This window comes from Homalodisca vitripennis, unplaced genomic scaffold (genome assembly GCF_021130785.1).
Source record: "Homalodisca vitripennis isolate AUS2020 unplaced genomic scaffold, UT_GWSS_2.1 ScUCBcl_1000;HRSCAF=4057, whole genome shotgun sequence".
NCBI classification, from domain to species: domain Eukaryota; kingdom Metazoa; phylum Arthropoda; class Insecta; order Hemiptera; family Cicadellidae; genus Homalodisca; species Homalodisca vitripennis.
Window position 1 is genome coordinate 21522 of NW_025777176.1, and position 27994 is coordinate 49515.

General features: G+C 31.5%; 1 protein-coding gene across 2 annotated transcripts in view; it reads left to right on the top strand.

Moving 5' to 3' along the window:
• The first annotated feature begins 3391 nt into the window (after positions 1–3391).
• Positions 3392–27994, top strand: part of LOC124371184 (EH domain-binding protein 1-like) — a 75519-nt gene continuing 50916 nt past the window's right edge. For both annotated transcript variants that reach the window (XM_046829498.1, XM_046829499.1), the window contains exons 1-9: positions 3392–3532; positions 10924–11046; positions 12876–13083; positions 13175–13356; positions 17853–17944; positions 18957–19064; positions 20573–20684; positions 22623–22686; positions 25377–25558. In XM_046829498.1, coding sequence (XP_046685454.1) covers positions 10943–11046; positions 12876–13083; positions 13175–13356; positions 17853–17944; positions 18957–19064; positions 20573–20684; positions 22623–22686; positions 25377–25558 — 1052 coding nt within the window. In that variant the 5' untranslated portion in view covers positions 3392–3532; positions 10924–10942. The remainder of the gene's footprint in view (positions 3533–10923; positions 11047–12875; positions 13084–13174; positions 13357–17852; positions 17945–18956; positions 19065–20572; positions 20685–22622; positions 22687–25376; positions 25559–27994) is intronic.

Consider the following 27994-nt stretch of genomic DNA (forward strand, 5'->3'; position numbering starts at 1 on the left):
CTTCATTATTTTTCAAGGTTTACAACAAACCACACCGTATAATAAACAAACTATTTATTTTTTATACAAAATTCATGAACTTATTTATAAAAATGTTCCTAAGTTAGACATTTTATAACTGTTAAAAACTATATTTCCATAATAAGAATATACGTCCTTTTATATAAAAACGTTTTAACGTGAGTGGCGGAATTCAGTTCGTTTAATGCCTATAACACCTAAACTGGTTTGATTTTAGCAGTCTAATTTACTACTGGATCGTTTTATCGTGATCTTTACTTGGTGCCTCTTCTATAGATTTTGAATTATTATAACTTTGCTGATTAAAACATAGCGATAACATTTCCTTGGTTTCTGTGTTTTTAGGAATAAATAGCTGTATGTGTAGATAAATAAAAAAACTTTTTAAGATTAATAGCCAGATCTAGGTTTGTTCTCTGAAATTCCACATCACATCTCTGCCATTGATCTATATGTCTTAATGGAGTAACTTTTTTCAAGCTCAATAATTGAGCTTTATGTCCAGTTTTTCTACGGATATGTCATAAAGCCAAGAACAACTTCGTGTCTGGACCCGTTCTCCCACGCTGAATTGTAAGTAGAGCTGAACTGTTTTTTTTTTATTCAAGGTACATGATGTCATTAATAATTTGAGTGTTGTTTTAACATTACGTTCAAAAATTGTGCTGGTGGAATTTTTCACAAGTCAGAGGAGGTTCTATTGGACAAACTTTTTCTCACTTTCCATATACGTTCATTTCTGCTTTAATATTTGTACATCACGTTCCGCTTTTCCATTAGCACCAGCATGGGCAGGAACAATACATTTTTGTTTAAAACCATTCCGATCACTCACAAAATTGAATTCCGCAATGAAGTAATTGGGGGTGTTGAGGGAGTGCGTGACGGAGGCATATTATCAGCTGTGATTCTAGTGGTAATGACTGAGGTATAATGACCTATCCCAAACTCAACGTAACTTACAGTAAATTACTGCACTGTCCGAACGTTGACATTGTAAAGAACAAATAATGACTAAATATTGTGTTTTGTGCGGGGTATGCGAATATACCAAGTAACAACGCCAGCACACTAGACAACTCTCTGATGTAGCAGTTGGGTTTATAAACACTCGCTTGATTAATATTTTATAATTCATAAATGGCAAACAAATAATTTTTGGCGCAGGTAATACCTGCCTAAGACCGGTTTGTTCTGAGACAGGAAGCTTAGAAATTGCACATAGTCCTGTTAGGATTTTTGCGCTGTTTCCTGAAGAATAGAATAATCTGGATGGATAAGTTTGGGGGTAGGAGCCGCCTCCTGTCGAGGTCCATGAGAAATAATTTAGGACAATAATCTTAAGTCATGTCCCCCTGAGAAGAAGGGCTGCTCTCAGCCAGCATCTCCAGTCAAAGCAGGCAGAGTAGATGGTATTTGTGTCCTGGCTAGCAAGAACCTTTGACTCTTAGTGAACGAACCCCACCAACTATAACAGTCATCTTCCGTGGTAGGCTAGACATAACGAATTACCCATACGCTCCAGAATCTCAAAATTTGCGGTTAGTGATGTGCCACTCCTGGATATCCATAAGCTTGCCCATATTTAAGTTTCAGATCTTTTTTTGCTGTGCCCAGCGTTGTTATAACTGGAAGGTATAAACCAGCCATAAGTGAACCGTTCTGGATCCAGCAGCCCATGGTTTGACACTTTCGTTACGGTTAATACGTAAGTCTTAAGGTTATGCCCGTAAGTCTTGTGGAAAAGTTTACCAACTTAGGTAATAGGAAAATGTTCAACGTACGTTTGAATCTCTTGGTAGTCTTAAAAAAGGTAAAGAACGTCTTACTTCACCAGGCAAGTTAGAACTACGAAGCCTTCTCTGACACTTAACCTGAGGGGCAACGGCTTAAAGATGACTTCCGAAACACCATCAACGGCCGGACAAGGGGCTCCTTGCAAGGACAGGATCACTCAGTGGTCACTCGTTCAAGTAGCTGCAAAGCTCGACGTTGCTTATTCGATATCTTGCGATAACCGCCGTATCCGCTACACTGCCATATTGACAATATACTAACATTAGTAGTAGTTATCTTATTACTACAATCTTGCATATTGGTATTAAAATATCATATAAGGACGATTGAGAAATTTTTCCAGTTCAATTCACCTAATAGAGACTCAAACTGCCGAAAAAGGACGTGCTAACCAATATAGTTGCCCTACGTAACAGCAATATATTTTGATGATGAATAATTTTTAAAAAAATCCTAAAAACAATTTAATTTGATTCCTGACGTTTTGAAAGGTTTCTCAACAACATGTACAACAGATTTCACTTATTATTTAAAAAATATATAGATATTTAAATTTTGTTATTAAAATAGTATATAGTCGCGTTTGTTTCTCTAAAAAAATATATCACTATTACAATAATTTATCCTTATAGTAATGCAAATAAAACTTGACTTTTTAATATTTTTATCATCGTGTACCTACTTGTGTAAACGAGTTTTAAACTCCACAAGTTTATTTCAACTGTAACTATGCTTTACAACAGTGTTAATGAAAAACGACAAATTAGAAATGAGCGCCAGTTTTCGACATTGGTGCAAATCAAATCAAATATTTATTTGTTGTAAACATGTTCACATGTATAACAAAGTCAACTGAAGGCACCATTGAGGAGGCATGGTCGGCTTCAACTTCCTTAATTGCTATTAAATGAAAATGCCCTGTCTATTTTTTTATAATCTGTTGAGTGTGATCTTAGGCAGAGAAAAGGAGCACATAATTTGGTATCCATTGTATTGTGACACGTAGTATGACATTCGACCTATTTAAAAATAAAGTTCTCGAGCACCTTTAAACAGAATTTACAAAAGTTTCTTTTTTTAGTATTATTACACATGCTTAGATTGATTTGTTATAGGTATAGCGTTAATAATCATTAGCGTAAAGCTTAATGAACCAATATAATATTAAATACTATCACAAAATTTTCAACTTGGGTTTTGTTATAATTTTCAATGTATTTACTGTTCAAATTGTAATTTTAAACGTGTTATATACTATTTATGTTTTATTTTTGTTGTAGTATCCTTAAGTAATAATGACCAAAGTCTTCTTGTAAAATGCGAGTTAATATTGAAACATGCCTATAAATTTAATTTCTCTTAATGTTTTTACAGATTTTTTGTAAGAAGACATATTTAGTAATATAATGAAATGATTACTTTTCAACAGTAGTACATTATTAAATAACTTTACTAATTTCGTAAAATAATAAGTAATAAAGATAGTATTACTATTCTTCATATGAAATATCTAAAAGGCAGACAAAGATAATGTCACAAAAACACTGTTTTGCAGGTTGCTGCTCTTGTTCTTGCTTCTGCACGTATTTTGTCTATGTAGTCTGTTTCTGGTTCTGTCTGCTAGTGTCATTTAGTGGAGATGTGCTGCTGAGTGTTTTTCTTTGTTAGTGTGCATTTAGCAACACATTAGTAGGGATTTAAGCCATATTTTCAAGTAAGATGTTACCTCTTTATTATGATTTCCATCAAATTAATGCCTCTTTTTGTACTCACGTATATGTAAAGTTATTATAATTTTTAAAACCTTTAACCTTGAGTATCATCCTAAAAAGATGATCAATTCCACAATTTATTTTCAATGCTATCAATTGAGCATGAAGGTCTATGAGGGAAATTTGTATGTTATTGATTCCAATGTCAATTCTATTTCATTTCTATTGGCAACTTTTATATAGTAGGCTAATCACCAATTTCTTTGAATTTTAGTATCTTATTTATGTCCCAGGTCATAATTGCCAGCAATATTATTAACTTTGATTAGGGAGCCTATAAGTAATTTTATCTCTGAAAAATCTGTTCTATTTATGTATAGAGCATTTTGGGCTGGAGTGTAATAAGCGACTATACTACCATGACAATCGACAATCAGATCAACTATCAATATTATAAATATCTAAACTATCAAATGTATGAAAACATTTGCGGTGTACATAGATCTATGATTATAATCATAATTAATAATCGCTAGTTGTTTTTATTTTACAAAAATACAAGGTTGCAGTATAATAAGAGGTCACCACCACAATAGAATCATATTTATGATGATCTAAACTATATAATCAAAAATGTTGACATGAATAATATAAAAACTATCTGTTATGTGTATATATGAAATATAACAAATAAAACAGTTTAACATTTAGTTACTTTTTACTGTTTTTAAGGATATATTTGAAACTATGATTCTATTGTGGTGGTGGCCTCTTATTATACTGCAACCGAAATACAATATTGCTTAATATAAACCTAAAAGCTTATAATGTAATTCGGTTCAAATTATTGTTCCAAATTAATTCAAAGTAAAAATCATATGTATGGCATTAGAGTAATGGCCAGGAGCTGCAAATACAATGACATTTTAAACCTTCAAAATAGCAAAGTAACTACACATTACACTGTTTTCTTTTTTACATTTTGTAGCATCCTGGGTTATTCCATATCAAATCAACCAGTGAAAAAAATAATTTTGGACCTTGAGATCTCAGATTTTGTTGAATTTTTGTATGGAAGTTGTACCTACCAAGACTAGTTAAAATGCAAAATTTTACATTTTTCTGCCTTTTGGTTTTCAAGTGGTAAGCTTTTAAAAATCCACAAAAGGCAGTTTTTGGCCATGTATTTTGGAAAGTAAAGGTTGCAGAACGTTTTTATGTGAACCAAAATTTTAAAATTTTTGAAACATAGTCATGTGATATATATCAAATTAAAGAGCATTTTAAATAGAAAAGAAAGCCAAACATTGAGCACTTTAGGTTTAATAGTATTTAAGCTGCATTACTTAAAATATTAAGACATGGCAAAAAACTGCCTTTTTTTGGATTTTTAAAAGCTTATCACTCAAAAACCAAAAGGCAGAAAAATGTAAAATTTTGGATTTTAAGTAGTCTTGGTAGGTACAAATTTTATACAAAAAAAGTTATCAAAATTTGAGAGGTCAAGGTCCAGACCATTAATTGATTTGACATAGAATAACCCTTATATTTTTTGGGCTAAGTTGGTGTCAGATGATTTTAAGATTGTAGAGCCTGGCTCTAGTTTACATATCTATCTTTACATTATTGTAGATGATTTTAATCTATTGACATACAATCACAGAAGGGCTGTGTGAGGATATTAGAAATACAAGATCCATAACAAAATTATTTAAAATTTTATTACTTAAATAAATAGTCCATTTTCACGGTCTAGACAATTAGAGTTTTCATTTCGTCTGCTATGGTAACCGACATGAGAATGCAATGAATGAGCCAGCCATCTCTCATTCAGTTTAAAATCACTTTTTTAGTAACCCATAGTTAACGATAAATATTTTATTTCATTATATTTAGTTTTAACAGATGCTTATGACCTAAAGCCTAAAGTTTAATTTGTTGTTATTCTGTGTTTATGATCAATGTTTTAATATTGAAAATTTTAATTTGCAAATTTTATGATTTGAAAAAGAAGTTCTTACTAGATTTGTTTCCTTGTAGTGAATAAAATTTCGTATGCATATATAAGCCTTAGGTACAATTAACTATTTGCTTATTAACTAAATTATTTATTTGTTTTGGAGAATTTTGATTTAAACTAATATTTTGTTATGAAGAATGAGCATAAATAGAATTGTTTCGTAAACGATATATAATGTTAAGTAGTGCACCAAATGCTATAAACCTAAAAGTGTAAGAAGTAATAAACGATAATTATGAAAAATAAATAGTACTTATTAGTAGTAAATAATTATGAGTAATATATTAATATGATGTTGGTTTACTGTAAATTATTAACCTTTTGATGTGCTGACTGATGATAAGTTATAGATGGATAATTCAGTAATTTTTACTAATTTACCTTTTAATAAAGAAGATTAATACTAAAAATCACAGAAAAATATATCAAGAAATCTTAAGTACAACACTTACACCCAATTGTCAAAAACTTTTCCTTTTTGTAAAGGTTCGATCAAAAGAGATGCTCACATATTTCAGACTAGGATCTAGTTCTTCTATTTAAGACTGATAATAATTCCTAAGAGACACCAGTGGTGGTACTGATGTCATGGAAGATAACTGTAGTTTGGGGTTTAAAATTGACCCAGAGGGCCAGTACCTATGATATGAGAAATTGAAATAACAATCGAGTAGCTTATCAGAAATACAAAAGCTATTCACAAGACTAGAGAAGTGATTTTCATCATGATGTCATGATCCCACCTTGTCATATTATTGCATTTAATCATCTTATTATTTTATGATTCATTAGTGTTCTTGTGGGATATTTTAATTTCTGTATCACACTGAAGCATACATTTATGTATCTTTCTCTTACTTTGAAGGAAACAGGATTTTTCCGGACATTTGCCATCGTTCATTGAAACAAAAAAACACTGTTTCAAGATCTGCAATCTGATCTCTTCCTCACGTAAATAACTAACCTAATACATAACTACAAACTAGATTAAAATAAACAAATCATACCAAAGCGTTGTAGCACGCCTATGTCAGGAATCACAACCGTCATGTTGTGTGTCAGCTTCACAAACTCTAAAACAAGCACTTAATAAAAACTATATACAACACTAATCATTAAAACTGAACTACAGAGTACAGGTCACTATATGTCTGTATTCGTCTACCAACCACTTACGACTGACCAGAGGCCACTAGCAAATGGAAATCGTCACGGTAGACAAAAACAAGATGGCGGAAATAAAAAAGAAGTAGGACAGGAATGGGCCCCCTTCCATTGACTCTTATAATTTATAATATATATGGTTTGAATTTTGATTACTGATTTAAAGCTTTTGGTATATATTGCAATGATTTATTAATATATTTGTTCAACTTTTGTTAAGTAAGTGACATATTTGCAGTTTTTTTTTATTCTTTCTTCATTTTCAATAATATTATTACACCCCTATTTATTAGCAATTTTAAATACATATCACCTTTCCATTGAAGTAAAGTTCTTAATAGTTGTAAATGTATTTAGTTACTTATAAACTAGGATAAAAAATACTGTTCGTAAATGAGTCAGGCACGAAATAAAAAATAAAAATGTAATAAACAATATAATTCAATGAAATTTAACAATTTTTTAATATTTAACCCATTCTAACTATTTTTTGCCACTTTATTGTCTTGCAAATAAAGTTTCAAAAATATGTACTATATGCCAAAATCTGTATACTTTTATTGTCTTTGTAAAGATTCAAGTGTAAATTGGGATTAAATTCTTATAACATTTTTCTTGTTAGTACTATGTGATTATACTTAAATTTATCAATAAATATTTATCAAATAATGTGTATGCCTATTATATATCGGTGTAGAGACCAATAACTATATGGTGGTGTGTATCTGATGCAGGCAGGGAAAATGGGCTTTGTATGAAAACAATTAACTGTGCATCTTATCACACTTTGATAGAGGAAAAACATGAAATCTGTCCTTTCACAAAATGTAACATAACAGTTCATTGAACTGCACTAAATAGTCTATGTTTTCCCGCTTCAGTATCTCTAAACCTATTTACAATAATTAAATCTTATCATAACAAGCACTTGGTTCTTGAAAAATAACTTTTAAATTATTTCAGCTGTATTAAAAAAAATATACAGAGGGGTGCAAAATTAGGTATACAGTTTTAATTGGTTGGTAATACCCAAGTTAGCCACCTGATCAGCTGTGTAATACGTTTGCTACTAACAGCTGGCAATGTTTTCTCATTGTTACTGTTGTTATTATTACACTTCTGTCATCATAGCTGGTTACATGACCAACGATCAACGAAAGTGGGTTTTGAAAGAATATTGGAAGACAGAAAACTGTGAAAGAGTTCGAGAGAGATGGAGAGAAGAGTTTGATACACCACCACCAACCAGATTAAGTATTTATAGACTAAGAGATAAGTTTAACCTTACAGGATCTATCTGCAATGGTCCAAAGGCTGGACGACCAATCACTGTCACTACTCCTGAAAACGAAATGATTGTCGCGCAGACCTATGTTCAAAGCCCAAAAAAGTCAAGAAAAAGGGCATCAATTGAACTGGGCATTGAACGCAGATCTTTAGGACGCCTAATGAAACGGTTAGGTTTGAAAATGTACATTCCAAGACTTATTCATGGGCTAATAGAGGACGACCCTGATCGTCGACTGCAGTTTTGCGAGATAATGTTAAACGAGGAACTTCAAGGTGCGGGAATTATTCAAAAAATTGTTTGGAGCGATGAGGCTAATTTTAAGCTTTCAGGTGCAATCAATAGACACAACTGTGTCTATTACTGTTTTGATAATCCACACTTGACATTCGAAGAACAGCTGAATCAACCTGGAGTAACAGTTTGGGCTAGCATTTCATGTAAAGGTGTCATTGGACCTGTCATTTTTCATAACACTGTAGACCAACATGCATACAGGAACATGCTGACTGACGTTATACCACAAATCAAAATCCAGCAGGGTAATGAGGAATTCTACTTCCAACAAGATGGAGCTCCTGCCCACTATGCGACAATCGTGCGTGACCTACTAAATCGGGAGTTTCCTAACTCGTGGATCGGTCGAAGAGGATCGGTTGAATGGCCAGCAAGATCTCCCGATCTGACACCGATGGATTTTTTCTTTTGGGGAGTTGTCAAAGACAAGGTTTTTTCAAAAAAACCTCGTGATCTTAATCAGATGGTTGAATTCATTCGCCAAGCTTGCCAAGACATAGATGAAAATAAAGAACTTTGCCGAAAAGTGTGTTTAAGCTTAACTTCAAGGTTACAGCAGTGTGTTGACTGTGAAGGCAAACAATTTGAACACAAAAGGAAGTAAGTGTATTGGTGAAGTACAACACTTTTAAGAGTTAATTTCTGTTTCTTAACGCTCTTAAAATAGATTGTAAAAGTTTAGTTTTTGTAGAAATAAACCTACTTATTCTTTAACATATTTAATTACTGTATACCTACTTTTGCACCCCCCTGTATATATATACAATTTTCACTATACATTCATAATATACTGGTACACTATCAACTATTGTAAAAAAAATTCATTGCTCCTTAAATGCCAACAGTTTTATAACATTGATAAAAGTTGTAAATATTTCCCTTTTTTGTACACTAATATTTACCAAACTTCTGAAATGCTAAATAAAAACCCTAGTGAAATTTAATATCGTTTTAAATGGTATGGAAGTTTATTGAAAACTTCAATGACATAACCTGTGTACTAGTTAGAAATCTTTTTATTAAATCTAATTAGAGTGAAAATCTAGGATCGATGTACTAATTTAAACAAGATTAAAAGTTTGCCTTTATCAATATAAACAATATATCGAAACATAATTTAAAAATAAATTTAATCAATTAATTGATATGTATTAATTCCAAGTTAAAAAATATATTACATGGTGTGCCTCAAGGATCTATTCTTGGGCCAATCTTGTTCTTATGCTACCTTAACGGCTTACCGCAGACTGTAAAAAATTCGGGAACTAAAATGTGCTTGTATGCTGATGATTCTAATTTCATTATATCAAACAAATCTTAGCAGGTAATTGAAGATCAAGCACAAAGTGATTTGATCTCAGTCAGAAACTATTTCTCCAACAAAAATTTGTTATTTAATCTTGAAAAGACAAATTTTGTCTTATTCAGTACTCGCCAAAATAAATGTGTATACAGTCCAAAGATCGAAATTGGACAAGTAAAACTTAATCAATTAGACAGTACTAAATTTTTAGGAATGGTTTTAGACAAAAACTTAACTTGGAATGAGCATACACATGCAGTTCTAAATAAATTATCTTCTGGGTTGTATGCTTTAAGGAGCATATCAAAATTCTATAGGTTGGATGTTTTAAAATTGGTTTATTTTGCCCATATACACTCCCATATATCTTTTGGTATTGTGTTGTATGGTGCAACAAGTGATCAAAATTTAAAAAGTATTCTTCACATTCAGAAACAAGCCATTCGTATAATGATTAATCTGGAGGATCGTGAATCGGCAAAGCAACATTTTCAAACTCTAGGTATTCTTACTGTGTATGGCTTGTATATATTAGACACTGTGGTGGCTGTTAGGAAAGCTGGGGATAGACTTCCTGTATTGGGATCATCACATGGCTACTTAACTAGAAATCGAAACCAGTTGGCAGTACCAAAATTAAAATTAGAATTTAAGAGAAAAAACCCATTAGTTGCTGGAGTAAAGTTTTACAATAGTATCCCCGAAAATATCAAAAGCATTCCTAATGTCAAATTGTTCAAATTAAAATTGAAAGAATATCTTGTTGACAAAACATTATACTCATTTAATGAGTTTTTTGAAAGCAGTGTGGAATAAACTATAGATTATTGGTTAAATATTAATTATACTTTTGTTTATATACATACTGTTTTAGCAAATCAACTTATGTATTTAGTTCTTAAATCTAAGTTCATACTATTGACACCATTTATATTTGTATATTTATTCTTGTAATGTAATGTGCAAATGGTAAATAAAGATTGTTTTGAATTTGAATTTGAATTATGTGAGTAAAACTCTTTCTGCACCGAATCAACAAGCCAAATATAAAAACACTCATTAGAGGTTAGTTCCATAATAATGAACTTCTTAGTAACTTCTTACTGAATCTTTCTTGAGAACTGATTAACTTTGTGTTATCTAAACAATGTTTAGTGATGGCCTTATGGCTTTATATTAAATCTATGACAATTCTCTATGTACACTATGTATTGACTGAGAACAAAAATCTATTGTCTAATACAAAAAAGTAATCCATATAACAAAATAATAAACCTTTTCTATGTTGATGGTATAATAGACCCTATTAATTATGTTGTAGGTAAGTTCTCACCAAGACAATGGGCTCTGTATGGAAACGACTACAGAGGGTGAACAAACGAGCAGCTAAATTTCAGTTCACAGTTTCATACCATCAAATTACAGTTGAAACAACATCAAAATGGTAAGTCAATTGTGCGTTGCTACATATTATATCCAGTTAAATTTCAGTTTAACATGAGCTGTACCTGCAGCTTTGCTTAATTAATCCTAGTTTATGAATCTAGTTTTTGAATATGTTCTGATATTTTATATAATTGTGAATAGGTTTTATTATGAACAAGGCTGGACAGTATAAGATTGTGGTTTTTTTCAAGAACTCCTAAGGCAAAACATTTTGGAGATTTTAGATATGTTTCTATAGTGGACTTATGGTAATAAATTTGTTTATTTACATATTGATGGATTTGACATCAATAGGCGTTCAAAATTGTAAAAAAAACAAATTATTATAGTAAAAAATTTCTTTTTCGGTGAAATAAACATAATACTAATTATTTTTGTATTTATACTATTTGAGTTAATAATAATTGTGCCAGAGTGAGAAAATGCAAATGACACAATAAAATACATATCTTTATTATAAACTAATAAATGTGACTGTGACTCTAACATTGTATGAAATAAGTTTATGATTTTCTGGTATTTTTTATAAATGGGGTTTTATAAAAAAAGCAAAACTGTTATTTTCAAAACAACTATAATATATTCTCAACATTTAAAACTGTACACACAAGAAACTTGTCAACTATAAATGTGTGTTTAAATTAAAAGACTCTGATTGGAGGTTCTAGTACTGGTTTTGGAGGACAATTCTATATTAAATTAAAAGTTCCATTCAAATTGTTCATAAACTATTAGATTAATGAAAAATGTACTTGTGTACTATCAAAATACAGATGAAGCGAAAGTTTGGATACATTCCTCAAATGGAACAAGAAATCATAATGGCGTCTGGTATAGGGAATCTATAAGGCAGAGCGCACCTTTTAGAAACTACAACAACAGTCTTGGATTTATGTAGAAGTTTTCAAATAGTACCCTTACTATGTTATGAAGGCATATATCCTGATAGAAAAATTAATTTATCTAAATAGAAATTTTAGTACCAGGCCAAAATGTTGTGTAAAAAAGTTTTTTGTTTTGATCCGTGTTCCAAAAACTGTGTAAATGGAAAATGTGCAATTTTGTATGCTTTTGGGAAAATAATCATATCTATATTATCATTATTTATTCAAAGCTCTGGTTTTGGGCATTATTTTTTATCTATAACATATTCTACTGAAAATTATACACTTAGGCTTATAAAAAATGTTATATGTGTACATAATAGTTTGAATAAGTTTGAAAACCATTGAATTTAAAAATATTTTATTCATGGGAAATGTTATAATTGGATAACTAAAACAATATTTTTATCATGATTACAGACAAATTTTTACAGCCTACTTAGAAAAGAAAACTGAAAACATACATGCATGAATATGAGACTGACTTTCAGATAAAATGAACACACTTTTATTCAGTTTTAAAACTTGACATATGTACACGATTTACAAAATGGCCAGATTTCTTTGCAATAGGCCTATTTACATATGTGTTTTATTAGACAAAGAGGATTGCACCTTATTTGCAATTTAAGCAGAGAGTTCTGGACTTATTCCTGCTCTTCTTCCAATTACCTTCAAATTATAATCACAAGTAAAGGGATACACATAGAATATAAAAATAATATTGATATGAGTTGTAAATCATGAATACATATTACAAAAAATGATAAAAGTCAGCGGCAATAGATCACTCGGCTGGTCTTTTTTGCGTAAGTTCCGATCAGCAATAAATCGCACGGTTGGTCCTAAAAGGGTTAAGAAATTCAATTACATGCTTAGTTAAGTACATTACTTAAATCGTATTGCTTGATCATCGTGTTTAACAATATCTCCCGTGTTTTAGGAAACCAAACCGCTTGAGTATCATATGGACCAGGAGAAGTAGGAGAGTGTATTCAGAGGCTTTGCCTTGGGAACCAACGATGAAAGATCCCTTGCGAGGATTGGTCGTGTGGCCTGTGCCAGAGAATAAAGAAATATCTGTCACCTTGTTCAAAGATCCTCGTACACAAGAACTGGAGGACAAAGACTGGACGTTCGTTCTTGAAGACGTAAGTTTTCTTGTTTTCATCTGTCTGTAATTAAGATTATTCATGCAGTTAGAGTTTAGATCGACATAACATATTATTGATGTGTGCCTAGGTTGCTACAACTGGTAAGAGACGACAGCTCGCCGTCGCCAACATCAACATGCGGAAGTACGCCAGTGTGGAGTCCACACAGCATCAGCTGAACCTCATTCTCAAGCCGACCACCAAGAAAATAAACTCGGCTACTTTGGAATGTACATTGTCTTGTGTCTTTTTGAGAGAGGGAAAAGCAACGTAAGTAATATTTTAGTATATATTTAACTCAATATTGTGAATTTAATCCATATAGTACAAATATGAATCACTAAATGGCTTATTAACCCTTCAACGCGTTTTGCCGTACTAGGTACGTCATGACACTTTTACTTGAGATCGCGTTTTGCCGTACTGAGTACGTCATGGAGTAGTCGGTTATTTTTGTAGCTGTAACAGACGACTATCGAATGTTTTCAATGAAAAATGTATACCAATCGAAAGGAGAAGATTCAAACTTTCGATTAATTGAGTCGATATCTCGAAAAATCGATCTTTAGAAAAAAATATCTCAGAAATCAGCTGCATTCAAGACGACGTCATTGCCGTGCAGCCGATCGTTTGTCAGCTTACGTTTGTTGTTGTTTACAGTCATTGTTAGTGTGATGGTTATGTTCAACTGACATATTTTTGTGTGTTTTACGTTCCTTTGTTTAGTTATTATTATTAGTTTTACAAGCTAACTATATTGTTTTGAAGAAGGAAATCCCGTTTTGACAGGAACAATTTGTTGTGTTTTATAAACATGAGTTGGGGATGGTTTGTAGGTTAGCTAGCTTTTAGGGAAATTAACCTAAAGTAGGTTAATTTTGTTTAATTTGGCTAATTTTAAACACTAACAACATAGAAGTATAATAAAATAATTATAAACTTGGGTAATTTGCTTATATTATTTATAAAACACAAAATCTCTAAAAAACCGCCAGAAAAATCAACGCAGGAGGGAGTATGACCATGAAAAAAAAAATAACGCGTTGAAGGGTTAAGCACTAATCTTAAGAACGGCTGGACAAATTTGGATTCTTTTAAAGAAATTTTTTTAGAAATCCGAGGAAGAATTCTTTCCAGGAGAAAAATTGAAAAAGCTCCCCAAAATATTTTGAATTTGGAAAAAAAAAATTATAGTATTCATTAAATAAAATCTATATTTAACGGATACCAAACAGCTGTTGATACTTTCAGCTGAAATTTGCAAAATCGGTTGAAATATTTCTTTACTTGTAAATTTTTAAATCAGTAGTGTAAGGCAGACAGCAAAGATAAGTTACTATCTAACTTTTATTGCAGATTGTGCCAGTGACAAATTTAAACAATTTAATACATTGGAAATGCTACTTAAACACTTTTTTAAAATCTACCTTAATGAACAAAGCTGTAAATGCTTGTACATAAAATTCTGGTTGGCTTTCTTGGCATTTTTACAGTGGTTTAGTGAAAAAAATAATGGACACTATCATGCTTCAATGATCCAGTCTTTCTCAGATTACATAAGAAAACAAGATTTGACGTTAAACCTATTATAAATAATTATTTTTAAATGAACTTAGTAAGGATTTTCCACTCTTCCCCTTACACCAGAGGTAGATTACAAGGGCTGGAAGTAGATGTTTTTTTATTTATGTTGGTTTCTAGGCCATAACTAGATATGTATATATTTTCCCGATCGGGAAACAAGGCAAGTTCAACTCTGTGGCTTCGACAATATAATTAATTAAAACCAGAAATGAACCATCAGACAAACTGTCGCCCAACCAAATACATGGATGGATATGCACCATCATCAAAGTTGTTGTTGAATATAGAAACTGAGCTCCATGTAAAAAATGTAACGTATCAAGTCAATTCCAGGTCAATTTGTTCTCAAATATTGTGTGGGCAGACAGGCAGGTAGACATATATACAGAAGAGAAATTTTTCCAGTCCCCGAGTGATTGACTTTGCAGGTGCTCAGCCAATAAAAGATAAATTGGGTATTGCAATAATGTTTATCTGGGTACTTTCGTTTACTTTTTCACCATCGTTATTCATAGATTTATTAATTTTAATTGCAAGAATTGAAACTTTTGTTAATATGAACTCATTTAAATTAAAATGTTATGGTTTGCTTAAAATAAGTAACGTTAAATATGTACATAATATGAATTTATAAATCACCAATAATCTAATCGGAACATCAGTGATAAATTAGAGATTTAGCATTGAGATTATGACTTTTTCATTTAGAGATTAAAACAATGATGAAATGTTCAAAATCAATATAGTTATGATGTCCTTTTTTAAAAAAAGTCGTACATGACAAGCAAATCTATAGATTAAAAATTAAATTACGACAATCAACCCTTTGTGGTCTCATTAAAAATCGCACCAACTGTTCCCAGGTCATATTTATTTTCTGCTTTGTTATTACAGCTTTTTTACATTATATAAACCAAATGTTTTAAATACTTTTTTCTGTAATATTTTGTGTTTTCTGTTTTTACAAAATAAAGTTAAGAATTCCAAAAGAGCCTACATATTCTTTGAAAATACTTTGTTTATGGGTATTAATTTTTAAATTAAAAAATTCAAATTAATAAAAAGTAATTTTTATTTCACACACATAAACATATGCAAAAAGTATGTCGATAAAGGTAAAATAGCACCAGAATACCATTAGGGATATGTTTTTACTCACTTTACAGGTTATTTGAAGTTTTTTTTTTTTTGGTGTGATATTTTTCCTCACATGGATCCAACCTACGTTGTACGAGGGGTATTAGAAAAATAAGGTTCCCATGATTTTTTAAAATAGACAGCTCTATATTTCTACTTAGTGTTATACATCAATTTAAAACTAAACAGTTAAGCTATTTTTCCACCTAATCACTGTTTCTGTCAAAACACTCTTGTAGACGATGCTCCAACTTTTCTATCCCCATGTAGTAGAATTCTGCCGCCAATCCTTTAAGGAATCGAGTAACCTCTTCCTTGACTTCATCATCGGTACTGAAGCGTTGGCCACCCAAGTGTTCCTTTAATTTTGGGAATAAGTGATAATCACTTGGGGCTAGGCCTGAGTTGTAGAGGGGATGGGGCACAATAGTCCAGCCAAAATTTGTCAGCAGTTCTTGAGTTTGACATGAGACATGAGGTCGAGCATTGTCATGGATAAGCCTCACACCACTGGACAATCTTCCTCTCCGGCGGTTCTGGAAAGCGCGTCTCAGTTTTTCCTATAAACTTCGATTAACTGACGATGAATTTCAATAGGTGAAATCTGTTTTGCATTTAAAAAACGTATTACAGCATGAATTTTGCATCTGGCGGCGGTAACGATAGGGAGCTCCATCTTTGAAGGCAGCTAGGCCGGCACTGATGGATGTAGCGAGGCGCGAGTGGTATAGATAGAGAGAGGGACAGCGGATGAGTAAGACAGTGTTGTCAGATTTCTCCCAACATATCGCATTCTGTCTTGGTGGCATAGGGAACCTTATTTTTCTAATACCCCTCGTAATTAGGTATATTTGGCCCGGGTCCAGGTTTTGGCCTACTTTTAGTTACAAAAAAGTAAAAAAAAAAAACCAGTGACAATATCTGGTCGACCTATAATCGACAGCCAACCTCACAGGGTTAATATAGATGCAATGTGCGAGCGCTTCACGGAAATACCGCAGTCGATAGTCGGTTACCACAAAGTTTTCAGAAAAATGTCATTCTGATTCGATTCAACATCACTATCCCTGTTTTCCTCAATAATTTGTTGTTCATTTTGAATACTAATATCACTGTAAAAGCTATCAAAATTCTTAGTTTATTTTATATTTCATCATCATCGATAAAACTTCTAGTAGAGTCGGCCATGTTTCCAAACAAAACACGAATGCAGACGACATCTGAAATGGTTTTCTATTTTTCATTTTCAGTGCCTCTTACATCATAAATAAAGATCAAAGTAGTATTTATTTAACACAAATAGAAGTCCAAAGTAAAAAAAAATCCAGCGACAATATCTGGTCGACCTATAATCGACAGCCAACCTCAAAGGGTTAATATAGATGTCATTGTAAGGTTTGAATGTTGGTATACAGGTGAGCTGTGCCAGTCTGGTCAGGTCAGCATAGCGGGAAGGATAACCTTCTGAATCTTGTGTCAGCTAGTAACAAGCCAAATGGACAGATATATATTTATTTCTATAAGCTCATATCTATCCTATTTTATTTTTAATTCACGTTGGACGATAAGCGGAGGAAACCTCTTATTGCATTTAGTCCTGAAAAAACCTATACGTTGTTTCTGGAGCGACAGGATATTCAGATTGTGGATAGCGTCCGCCTCTTGTCGAGGTCCTATGTTACATTCATCATGAGAAAGCATTATCTCGTCATGCCATCTTGGATGTAGAGGGAGGGGGGCAGTGGTCAGGATGTGCAGCCCTTATGTTTGAAATTGTAAAGGTACTAAGGGAGCCCCACCCCTCCTCCATAGTCTAGAATTTTTGTTCAATCATGCATTGAAAGGGTGTAATAAAGGCATTTGAGGCATTTGATTGATACTATACTGTTTAATTTTTTTAGTTATGTCTTCTTTATCAATCTTTTTAAATATTAAAGAATTAATAATAAATAGATTAGTAAGTCAATATTCAGGTACAAGAACAAATATTCAATATAGATACAGTGATAGTCAAACCCTCAGTCGTGTTTGTGATTGTCTTCCAGTGATGAAGATATGCAGAGTATGGCCAGTTTGATGAGTACCAACAACAACAGCGACATTGCTCCACTCGATGATTTTGACGAAGAAGATGATGGTGAGTATTTATTTTGTTAAATAAGATCCAAAATAAGAAGTAAACCTCACCAATTGGTTATACAATAAAGATATTTTTCATTTCAATCTCCAGTCGTTATCGGTTAGCCGTTGCTGTAGGTCATACAGAGAAGTTATAGCCAAGATTCAAAAAGTAATAAAATTAGAAATATTTTTACTGTGTGAGAGTATGCATCAAAAGTTTTCAAAGTTTACCAATTTTCATGGAAAATATTGGACATATCAGTGAAATACAACCCATTTATTAAAAAAAAACCCACACAGCACTGCATTCAGCATCACAGCCGACAATAACAAGTTTCCATACCAACATTTGAGAAGTTAAAGAGTTTAAAATCTTGTGTTGTTCTCATATAAAAAGTTTAGTTTTTAATTTAGGCTGAATGTAAAGAAGTAAAAATTGGATTGGCAGTTCACTGCTGCATGGTCTTTTTTGTCAGTTATGCAAACGGTAGTTTACTACCATTTGGTCCTAAAAGGGTTAAATATTGAAAAAACTGTTTTAATTATTATTTCCAGTACTTGTAGTGATAAAAACAAGCTAATTAGTAGATTGTTTCCGAGAAAATATGATAAAAAAAAAGTTGGGTTGTTAATGAGTATAAACAGTATTATCAGTTTGGAATTAGTTTGATACTCTAGTTCTCTATATTAAAATTCTAAAGTTAGTATCATTTGCTTTTGTATTTAATTATTACAAATTCAAATTAAGAAGGCGGATTTAAGTGTGCACAGACACACATTCCATACAAACATGCACGCACACTCACACGTTCGTGCATGCGCGCACACACATACACACACACATTGTCTTCCCCTTTCCACATTCCTTTTATAAACATTCATTTAGAGCGTTTTGAAGACAACATTCATAACACCTACTGGTTCATGGTGCCTGTGATTCAAATAATCTGGTGTTACTTTTACTGGAAAATTTTCATTAAATGTTTAATCACTCTTAGACAATAAAGTTTGTTGGTCTGTTTCTATAGAGGGCTCTCTGAAGCACAGCCTACACGAAGTGTCAGATCTGACAAATCAGTTGGATATGCTGACAAACAGCCTGAGCGGGTCAGAGTTCGCAAGTACTCCGATGAGTGGTAAGTGTCTTGCTTCACATTCTTTGTGCTGACTTTCAATACTCAGAGGTCATTACCGGCGAGTCACAAGATGACCCCTAGACCAGTACACAGTGCAGCTGTGTATTGTAGTGGTATCACCTTATTTTGTAGTAGGCACTTATGTCAGTAATTACGTCTGCAACATTAGTGCACACGATTACAGTTAGTCTGAAGAGAGGTGATTAGCACCTTGAATTTGCCGGTATTGCAAAGAGAAGGTCTTCTCATGACTCACCTACAGTAATAACTCTAGAATGTAAAATTTCAGGCCAAATATTTAAAAATAGATTAATAAAATATCATCAGCTTAGTAAACCTAAAGTGGTTTCTTCCTTTTATTTTCATCTCTTTTATTATAATAAATTTAAAACATAATAAATCATGATTTTTTTCTTATAAAAGCTGGTATTTTTTATTTTTAAAGGCCTAATTAACCTCACAATGGCTATGCATTTATTCGTTATAACCAAACAAAATACAGGAATTGGTATTTATTGTGCTTAATTTTATTTATTATTTCATATTAACAATGGTAGTACAACTTAATGTTGTAATATCAATAAAATGATTAAAAGATTGTTTTATGCTGTGTCCGTAAAATATTAATAGGAATAAAACCTCAAAATTTGTACAATTATGGTTATTTAACCCTCTTGTACTCGTATCAGTTCTAGACACCTACAGTGCTACTAGAGCCTATTAATTTGTAACATTAACACGGAACACACTACTCCTGGTATCAGAAACTCCCACAGGTTTTGATATTGTTTTAGTATGATTTATTAATCAACCCTAACAATGTAAATACTTTGAATTAAACAATAAAACAAATATACTTTTTATTGATATACTCTTTATAAACGTCTTTCTTTTCTCCACTCCTCTATTTCGCTGATACATCAAGAAGCATGGATGTTTACAGAACTTTGTTGCACACTGTTTGCAGATCCAGTAGCTTCTGATTGTCTTTCCAGAATTAATAGAAAAATACCACCATATTTATTCCAGTCGTAACAAATTTCAAAATCGATTTTACTATTTCGAAGTTTACAAATTGGCACAGCCATGTTTTCCCCTGAACTAACTAAAATAAAAACAATAAAAGTATTATTAGAGAGTGGAAAAGTATAAAAGTAATCTTCTTGTACCAAAACAACTGCAATCATTTAAAATACTGCTGCTAGAGCGCAAAATTTGTCAAAAAAGAATGGTAAAGCAGTGCAAGTCAATCTTGAGTTTTGCATTTTGCAACTATAGTGAAGGGTTACCCTAACTTGTAGAGAATTCAGTATTCTATAAACTCCTTGTACTGTATCAGTCGGCTTGATCGAAACCTCTGAACAAGTTGTTTGCATTCAGTCACTGTTATATAAATTAATAATCTAAAGATATTGTGCAATCAAATGTGGATTGATTAGAAGTACATTCACATTGATATACTACTTGCACATAACTTGAATTAATCTGGTGGTTGATTTCTAATTTAGTTGCAAGTTTGAGAGAAGAACTAACTCCTTTAGCTGGAGACGAGAAAGGTTTTCCTCAGATCAGTGATGTGAACGTGTTGCATCCTGAAGACTCTAGCACTTGCCCTACCAGGTGAGTTGTTGATTGACTGTGTAATTAGTGAGCTTCGCACTGATTGCTAAATTGATTGTATTTGGTGGGCTTCACTCCAATTAAAACAATTTTTATTTGGATGCAAAGTACGAGCTGATTGTTGCTGTAAAAGAAAGTTGTTATTGTTTGAACATTTCTATTTATTTGAGGTAAACGTATTTTATTCTTTTCCATCCTGAATTTTTTACTTTTTTTCAATAATTAGTCAAATCAAGCTCCAGTCAAAATCCGCCTTCAAAACACATACCATAACTTGTGATCAAATCTGACTTGGATGGGTGACGGTTGTGGTAACTTAAAGGTCATATACAAGCTGTGTTTTCAAGTAAGTATCTTCTGTGATAGAAAATAATAATCAATCTTTTTGTAACAATTTTCATTTTTAAGAAGCCCACACTTGTATCTACTTTTCTACACAATTGCCATTAATATTAAGGGCTTATATGCAAAAATCAACCTATTGTATAGAAGTTTGCCATCTGATTTAACAGTGACAACACAATAGTGTTGATACATTGTTGTCATCGCAATGCTGGCCTCTAAAATGGTATTCATTTGTAAATACACAAGGTAGTTACTGGGTGCCGTCAGACTTGGGTTACATGGATTATAAAATTGTTCCATCAAAATGTTGTGAAGAGGTCTTTAGTTTGTTTTGCCGAATTGGACAAGCGTTTTAATGCAGCAAAACAATACTTTTTTCGATAGTATTGAACATTTGATAAAAGTTTCATAGAGAACAATTCTGTAAACTTGAGGAAACTCATGTGATAATGAAAAAATTATAAAACATCTCTGTTCATTTTCACTTTATCATTTACTTTCTCACCAAAGTGATAGTGATCGTTGAGGGTTATCAACTCCATTTCTGTGACCATCGTCTTTTGGACCATCTTTTAAGGCTCTTACATATTCACATGCTATTCCATCATTTATAAGGTTTTGTACATACACTTCACAATTGCAACAGTAAATTTGAATTGCTTTCACACCTATAGAGCTAAGAAAACAACAGTGCATATTTTACTGTTGACGAGATTCTCAATTGACAAGAGGCATTTTAAATAGGCATAAACATTTGAAAACATGATTGAATTTTACCATAATGGCAACAGGTGAAGGAATGTAGACTGTTGTAACGCAGGGTACGGACAAGAACGCTGCAGCAGCGGAATGTTAAAACGATACTTACTTAAGTAAACATCTTTTACTTTATAAAATAGTCAAAACGGTGGCTTGTGACTTGTTCCATATATAACAACACATGGGTTAACTTTCAACGGCTTTACTACCATGTGTAAGAAATGTATTTTTATGTATTAATATCTAATTTCTGTATTTAATTTGGTTCTGTATTGTAGTTCCAATTTTTATATCTGCATGTTATGTATTTTTAGGTATACTGTATTAGTATTATAAATGCGTTTACACAATTTTACCTAATCGTTAATTTTAGTTTTAGTATTTTATGGATCGTACATAATTTTATTTCCAAGTATTTCAAAGCTAAACCATTTGTAAAACAGAGTTCACGTTTAATAATTTATCTTAAAGTTTTCCTATTTATACCATAAATGAGCTATATTTTAGTTCTCATCTGTGTTTTAAAATTAAAAACTTATGGTTATATATTTTAAAATCATATTAAAGCATTAGAGCTTTTAAATAATTTGCGTGTATACGTGTAGGATAATTTTTGTTTCAAAAAAGTTTAGAAAAACCATTTGAATTGGGCCCGCTAAGTATAAAATATTATCAGATGTATTTTAATTAAAAATTTACTTCATACTTCTACAACATAACATTGAGGTAATAATCAATCATAGTAAGTTACACAATACAACATTAATGTTTTAGTTATTTTTACAAAACAATACTTTATTTGTTAATAAAATGGTTTTAATATTCTCTGTACAGTTTCATTGACAACCAGCAGCCGAAGAATGTGCGACTTATGTTACAACCCCTCAATTTAAAAGAGGTAAGTGAATGTATAGTGCACATAGGAAAAAGAACATTTTAAGGTTATCTAGTAATTGTTGAAAATAAAAGATTATAAAAATAACCATTTATTTAATGAGAATAATCTTTGAAGACTCTTCGAGCAATTAATTGGGAAAACATTTTTTAATAGTAAAACAATATTTTCCAATATTCTAATACTTTCCTTTCGAATCCAAATGCCTCGTCCAAAAAATAAACCATGCTGGAAAGGATGATTTTGTTATAATGCCATATATATATAATTGCTTTTAAAAGAAATATAAATTTTTGCTTTAGTTTCACATAAAATTTACTAATGCCGAATTTGTAAGAGCAGAAATATAAATCAGTTTTATATCTTACTGTTACTTACTTTATACTTACTTAATATATTACTATTCCCAAATTGAACGAAATACATTATTTCTACTTTATTTATAAAAGTGGTTATCATTTTATAGAAGTATTTTTTGAGTTGTAATACAATTACAAATCAAGAGACTCGTATTTTTTAATGATGCAATGAGCTATGGAGTGGAATAAATATTCTTTCCATTTATTGTTCAAGTCAGTATTGTTATCTGTTCCTTTGTTATGGACAGTGACCAAGTTATCAGTACAGCTTTGTTATCATTTTGTTGTAACGATGATTCACTCATTATATAGTCATAGGAGATAAACCGACCACAAGTCAGTCAGAGTCAATGACTTGAAAAATATTCAAAAGTTAACTAAGGTCATTGTATTGTATTCATTATGTACAAGCATACAGTACTGTGAAAGTTGGATACTGTTTGTATGTAGCATCACTTTATTAATTTATCTTAATCAATAACCAATGTGTTTGCATGTACCTAAACACAAACCTGGTTATCATATACAAGTTACCCCTCTCAAACTTGAATAATCTCAGTAAAAATCATATAAACTTTTTTTAGGTTGCGTTGTGTGCCAACAACGTAGTTTTATATTGCACATCATATTGTAGTTTGCTGATTCCTGTGGTATTTTAAAAATAAGCTTCACCAGCAATTTACATTTTATTTGCAATAGTTGTATTGTAGTCTCGTCAAACTCATTCTGGTTTTAACCCCCCCATGGTTTATTTGACAGCAGCAATAATTTAAACAACAAGATTTATTTTTCCAAGGTTTTTCCTATAACACTGTGAGATGGTAAAGTACACAATTATAAAGTAAATCATATGTATTAATTAATAGAGTAATGAGCATTATACTTAAAATTCTGTTGTAGGTCAGAGATTTTAGTTTGGTTCTGGGTGTTAGAAAGAAAGATAGATTCAAACTTATATCACAGATACAACACCAATTCATTGTTCTGGTGTAATTTAGAAATCTAGACTCAATAATTAAGATGAGTCAACACCAGTAGTCACTTTTACTTTATTTTAAATTTTTCCACAGCAGAAAGTATTTTTTGAGTATTGTTTTCAGTAAAAAAATCTGTTTTGAGATACCCCCCGTCACCCGCCAAAAGACAAACAAGTGGTTTTTACCAAAAACGTTTTCATATTTGGGTGAAGTTTTTATCAATCTTTGTCAAATAAATAGACCCGTTTTGTATGTATGTTTAGTTGGTTGAAACGAGACATAACAAAAAATTTAACATTAAATTTTCTCTGATGTTGTTGAATTGTTTTTACTTTAAAAATGAACATGTACAGAAAATGTAGGACATTTTATATATTTATACACCATTAGGTAAATAATTGACAAAACAGTGATTAATTCATAAAGCATCACTTTGTGTAATTAAACAGGCTCCTTTCATAAAAGATTGAATTTCAATTTTTGGGGGAATTAAACTGGTGCAATGATAGGAACCATACTGATATTCACTGTGATTGTATTATTACAATTTTCAGTTACATAGGCTGTTTACATCACTAACTCTGTCTGCGTGTTCTTCACACATTGTTGCAAAAACTAACAAAGCTACTTTTCATGTAAAAATATTTATACAATCCTAGTAAATGTAAATTTTACTTTTCAGTAGATTGCTCAGTTATTTTGATATAAAAATTTAGTTTTGAATTTTTTTTAAATCATCAGTTTCTTTTGTTTTTAAAGTTCTGTTAACATGGAAGACTGAATTATTTATGTTGTACTCAGAGTAAAACAAAATTTACTACTTAACTTGTTGTGTAAGTAAAATAACAGTTTAGTACAAATTGTTCATTTTGTATTAATTGTGTAATAAATTGCTGCCAATGAGTCAGATTCACCTAAAGTAACCGTTTCCTTAGCCAATTAGTGAACTTTTAAATATATTATTTATTACTTATTATTTATTTATTCCCAAATGTGTATATATGTATTTTTAAACCGTTCATTTTAGTGGTTTAGGCAGAAAAAATGTCATGCAGAGAAAGATTAATGTTCAGTGTTTGTTAATGAAGGGAATGGAAGGAGTTTCTCTTCAAATATCTGTAATGATTGTAAATTCTATTTTGACTTGTATCTCAAGTACATTACAAAAATACTAATAAAACTTATCAGTGTTAGAGAGAGTTACATCGTAATTCACTTAACTTGTCTACATTTATAAGGTAAGCTAAATGATTTAACCACAAGTCTTTAGAAATCCAGTATAAATGTTATCTTTGAATAAGGTTGTAAAATGAGGTGTTCTCATTCACATGCGGTCAGGATCTACTGTTTGTTGTAGGCCGAGGAAAGCCAGCCCCAGCCTACCAAACTGCAGGACAGTACGCCAGGTCAGGACCTGCTGGAGTGGTGCAAGGACGTGACCAAGGACTATCCTGGGGTCAAAGTCACCAATCTCACCACCTCCTGGAGGAACGGCCTGGCGTTTTGTGCCGTCATTCACCATTTTCGTCCAGATCTCGTGTCAGTGTTGCTGCAGTCTCAGTCCTAAATTATACTATATTTATCAGTAGTTAAATAAATTTAAAAAGTTTATAAATCGTCCTAATTTGTAAAATATAGAGATTCAGTCCAGGGTGAGTTATCCTCTATCTGAGTATTTTAAGAACGGATCATTCCTGGAGTTGCAGTTTCAGGATGAAGGGATCATTTGAATTTCATTCACTGTTTTTGAAGATATTTAAAAATTTACATCATCCGTACAAAAAAAGTTGATAAAAAAAGTAGCAATATTAGTGCCATATGACAAAATTAGCAGAAAATGGTTTTTTACACATTGTCCCGACTCATTTAATATAATACAATTTCTTTATTATCTTTCATCACATGACTCAAGTATACAAATCATAACCCAAACAATATTACATAAAGTATAAAACAAAATATACATACTCTACCAAACTATGAACAACAAATTTACTTGCTTAAAGTTATATTACTAGATTATTATATTGATAATAATATGTAATATTAATTTATCTTTTTACAGTACAATATGAACAAACAAAAAACCATTTTTATTTAAGAAAAATGTGTTGGAATGTTAATTAAATAGAATTTTAAACCATCTCTCATGAATGAGTAAAGAGAACAAATACACCTTCTAAGGGACATATTTGTACCTTGATCGAAGGCGGTAGTTACCAAGTTTCTAAATAAAACACAAATTTTGAAAGGAAGAAGTGACACACATTCACAAACACACAACACTATATATTAATTATGTAGTTTTTATAACTAAAAAAAAGGCAACTATTGATAGATTTGAAACATGGGCTCCAGATCATGATGAGTAAAAGAGATTAACCATTTCTTGATTTTGTTCTTAATGTTGATGCAAGATAGATTGGTCTTGATTTTTAGATTTCTAGAGTTCTAGATTTGGGTCAGTTTGATTCATTGCAATTGATATGGGATGAATTAAAACCATACAATAGGATCAGTTGTAAGTATTTTTAAAAACTAGAATAAAATTTAGTTAGTTTATAAAAGAGAGCTATACATGAACTGAGATTTGTGTCGGGTCTATGGTGAAATAGGTTGTATGCTGACCAGACAATGGTAAGAGATGTGATAAAGATGGGCAATTTGATTTACCTCTATTATCAATTAAATACTCTAAAAGGTATATTTATTTTATAATAGTATGAAATATAAAATAAGCATTAAATTGATTTTACAAATATAAACTAGACTTATATCAGAAGGTCTGATAGGCAGTCTGATTTATTTTATTCTGCTTAATGTACTTCAAAATTTTAAACACCTACCTAATTTAAAGATATGGAGTTGGAAAAAATATTGAATCATTAACACTGTTTTTTTTTTGTTAAGAAGGAAAGTTTACATGTGCAGCAAATAACAGTTGTCGTGGTATCTTAACGATGCTAGCCGCTTGTGGTTATCAGTGTCTGTTTTCAAAGCATAATTGTCTGTTGTTTACTGTCTGAACTGTACAAAACTTCAAGAATTCAGAAAGAATTAATACTGTTTATTTGTTAAGAAGATTTTTTTATCTCTTTTAGACAATAGTATTGCTGCTTTCATCAATTTTGTAAGATATTTTTCCAGATTTTATGTTGAGATTAAAAATTGAAGATCTTTATTAGTGTTTGGTGAGGTACAACAGTGCAATTGACTTGATCTGAATTATAAATAACAACCCAAACGTACAGAAACACATAAATATATGTAGGAACACATTGTACACTAAATAGTCTCCACAATAATAACCAGACAAACTACCAACAAATTCAAATAAAAACTTGTCACCATATTACATTAACATTCTGTGTTTATTAAATAAACATAATAAATATGCTGTTAAAACTTCCATGTTAAAAGTATTGTGAATTTATAGCCAAGACAGTTAGCTTATTAACGCTATGTTCAGTAACTTAGTGGGGGGTACAATATTTTACAGGTATTTAAGAGAACCAAGATCTTTCTACTGAAAAAGGAGCAATATATACTCTTGCCAAAAAATTTAGATTTTAATTTCTTCTGTCCTATACATACGAAAACAGCCATTTTTGGTATCTCAGCCCAACTCTTTGAACTAAAGTGCATAATTATGAAACAAATTATTTAAAAAATTTATCTTATGTTTTTAAAACGGGAGAATTGTATGATGTAATGAAATTGTTAAACTGTTAACGACTAAATTTAACCATTTAACTTCTGTAGACAACAATTCGTATTGCGGAGAGCCCATGGCACTGTTCACTTAAAACAAAATTTAACAACATTTTACGCCAAAAACTCCTAAAAATGGAAAAAATACTCAGTGCAGGAGGGTCCTAGTATGTAACTAAACCCGGCACACGGTTGTCACCGCGAATCCAGGAACGCAACGGTGAAAGGGTTAACACAGGATAATATGTTTGAATAGTGACTCTT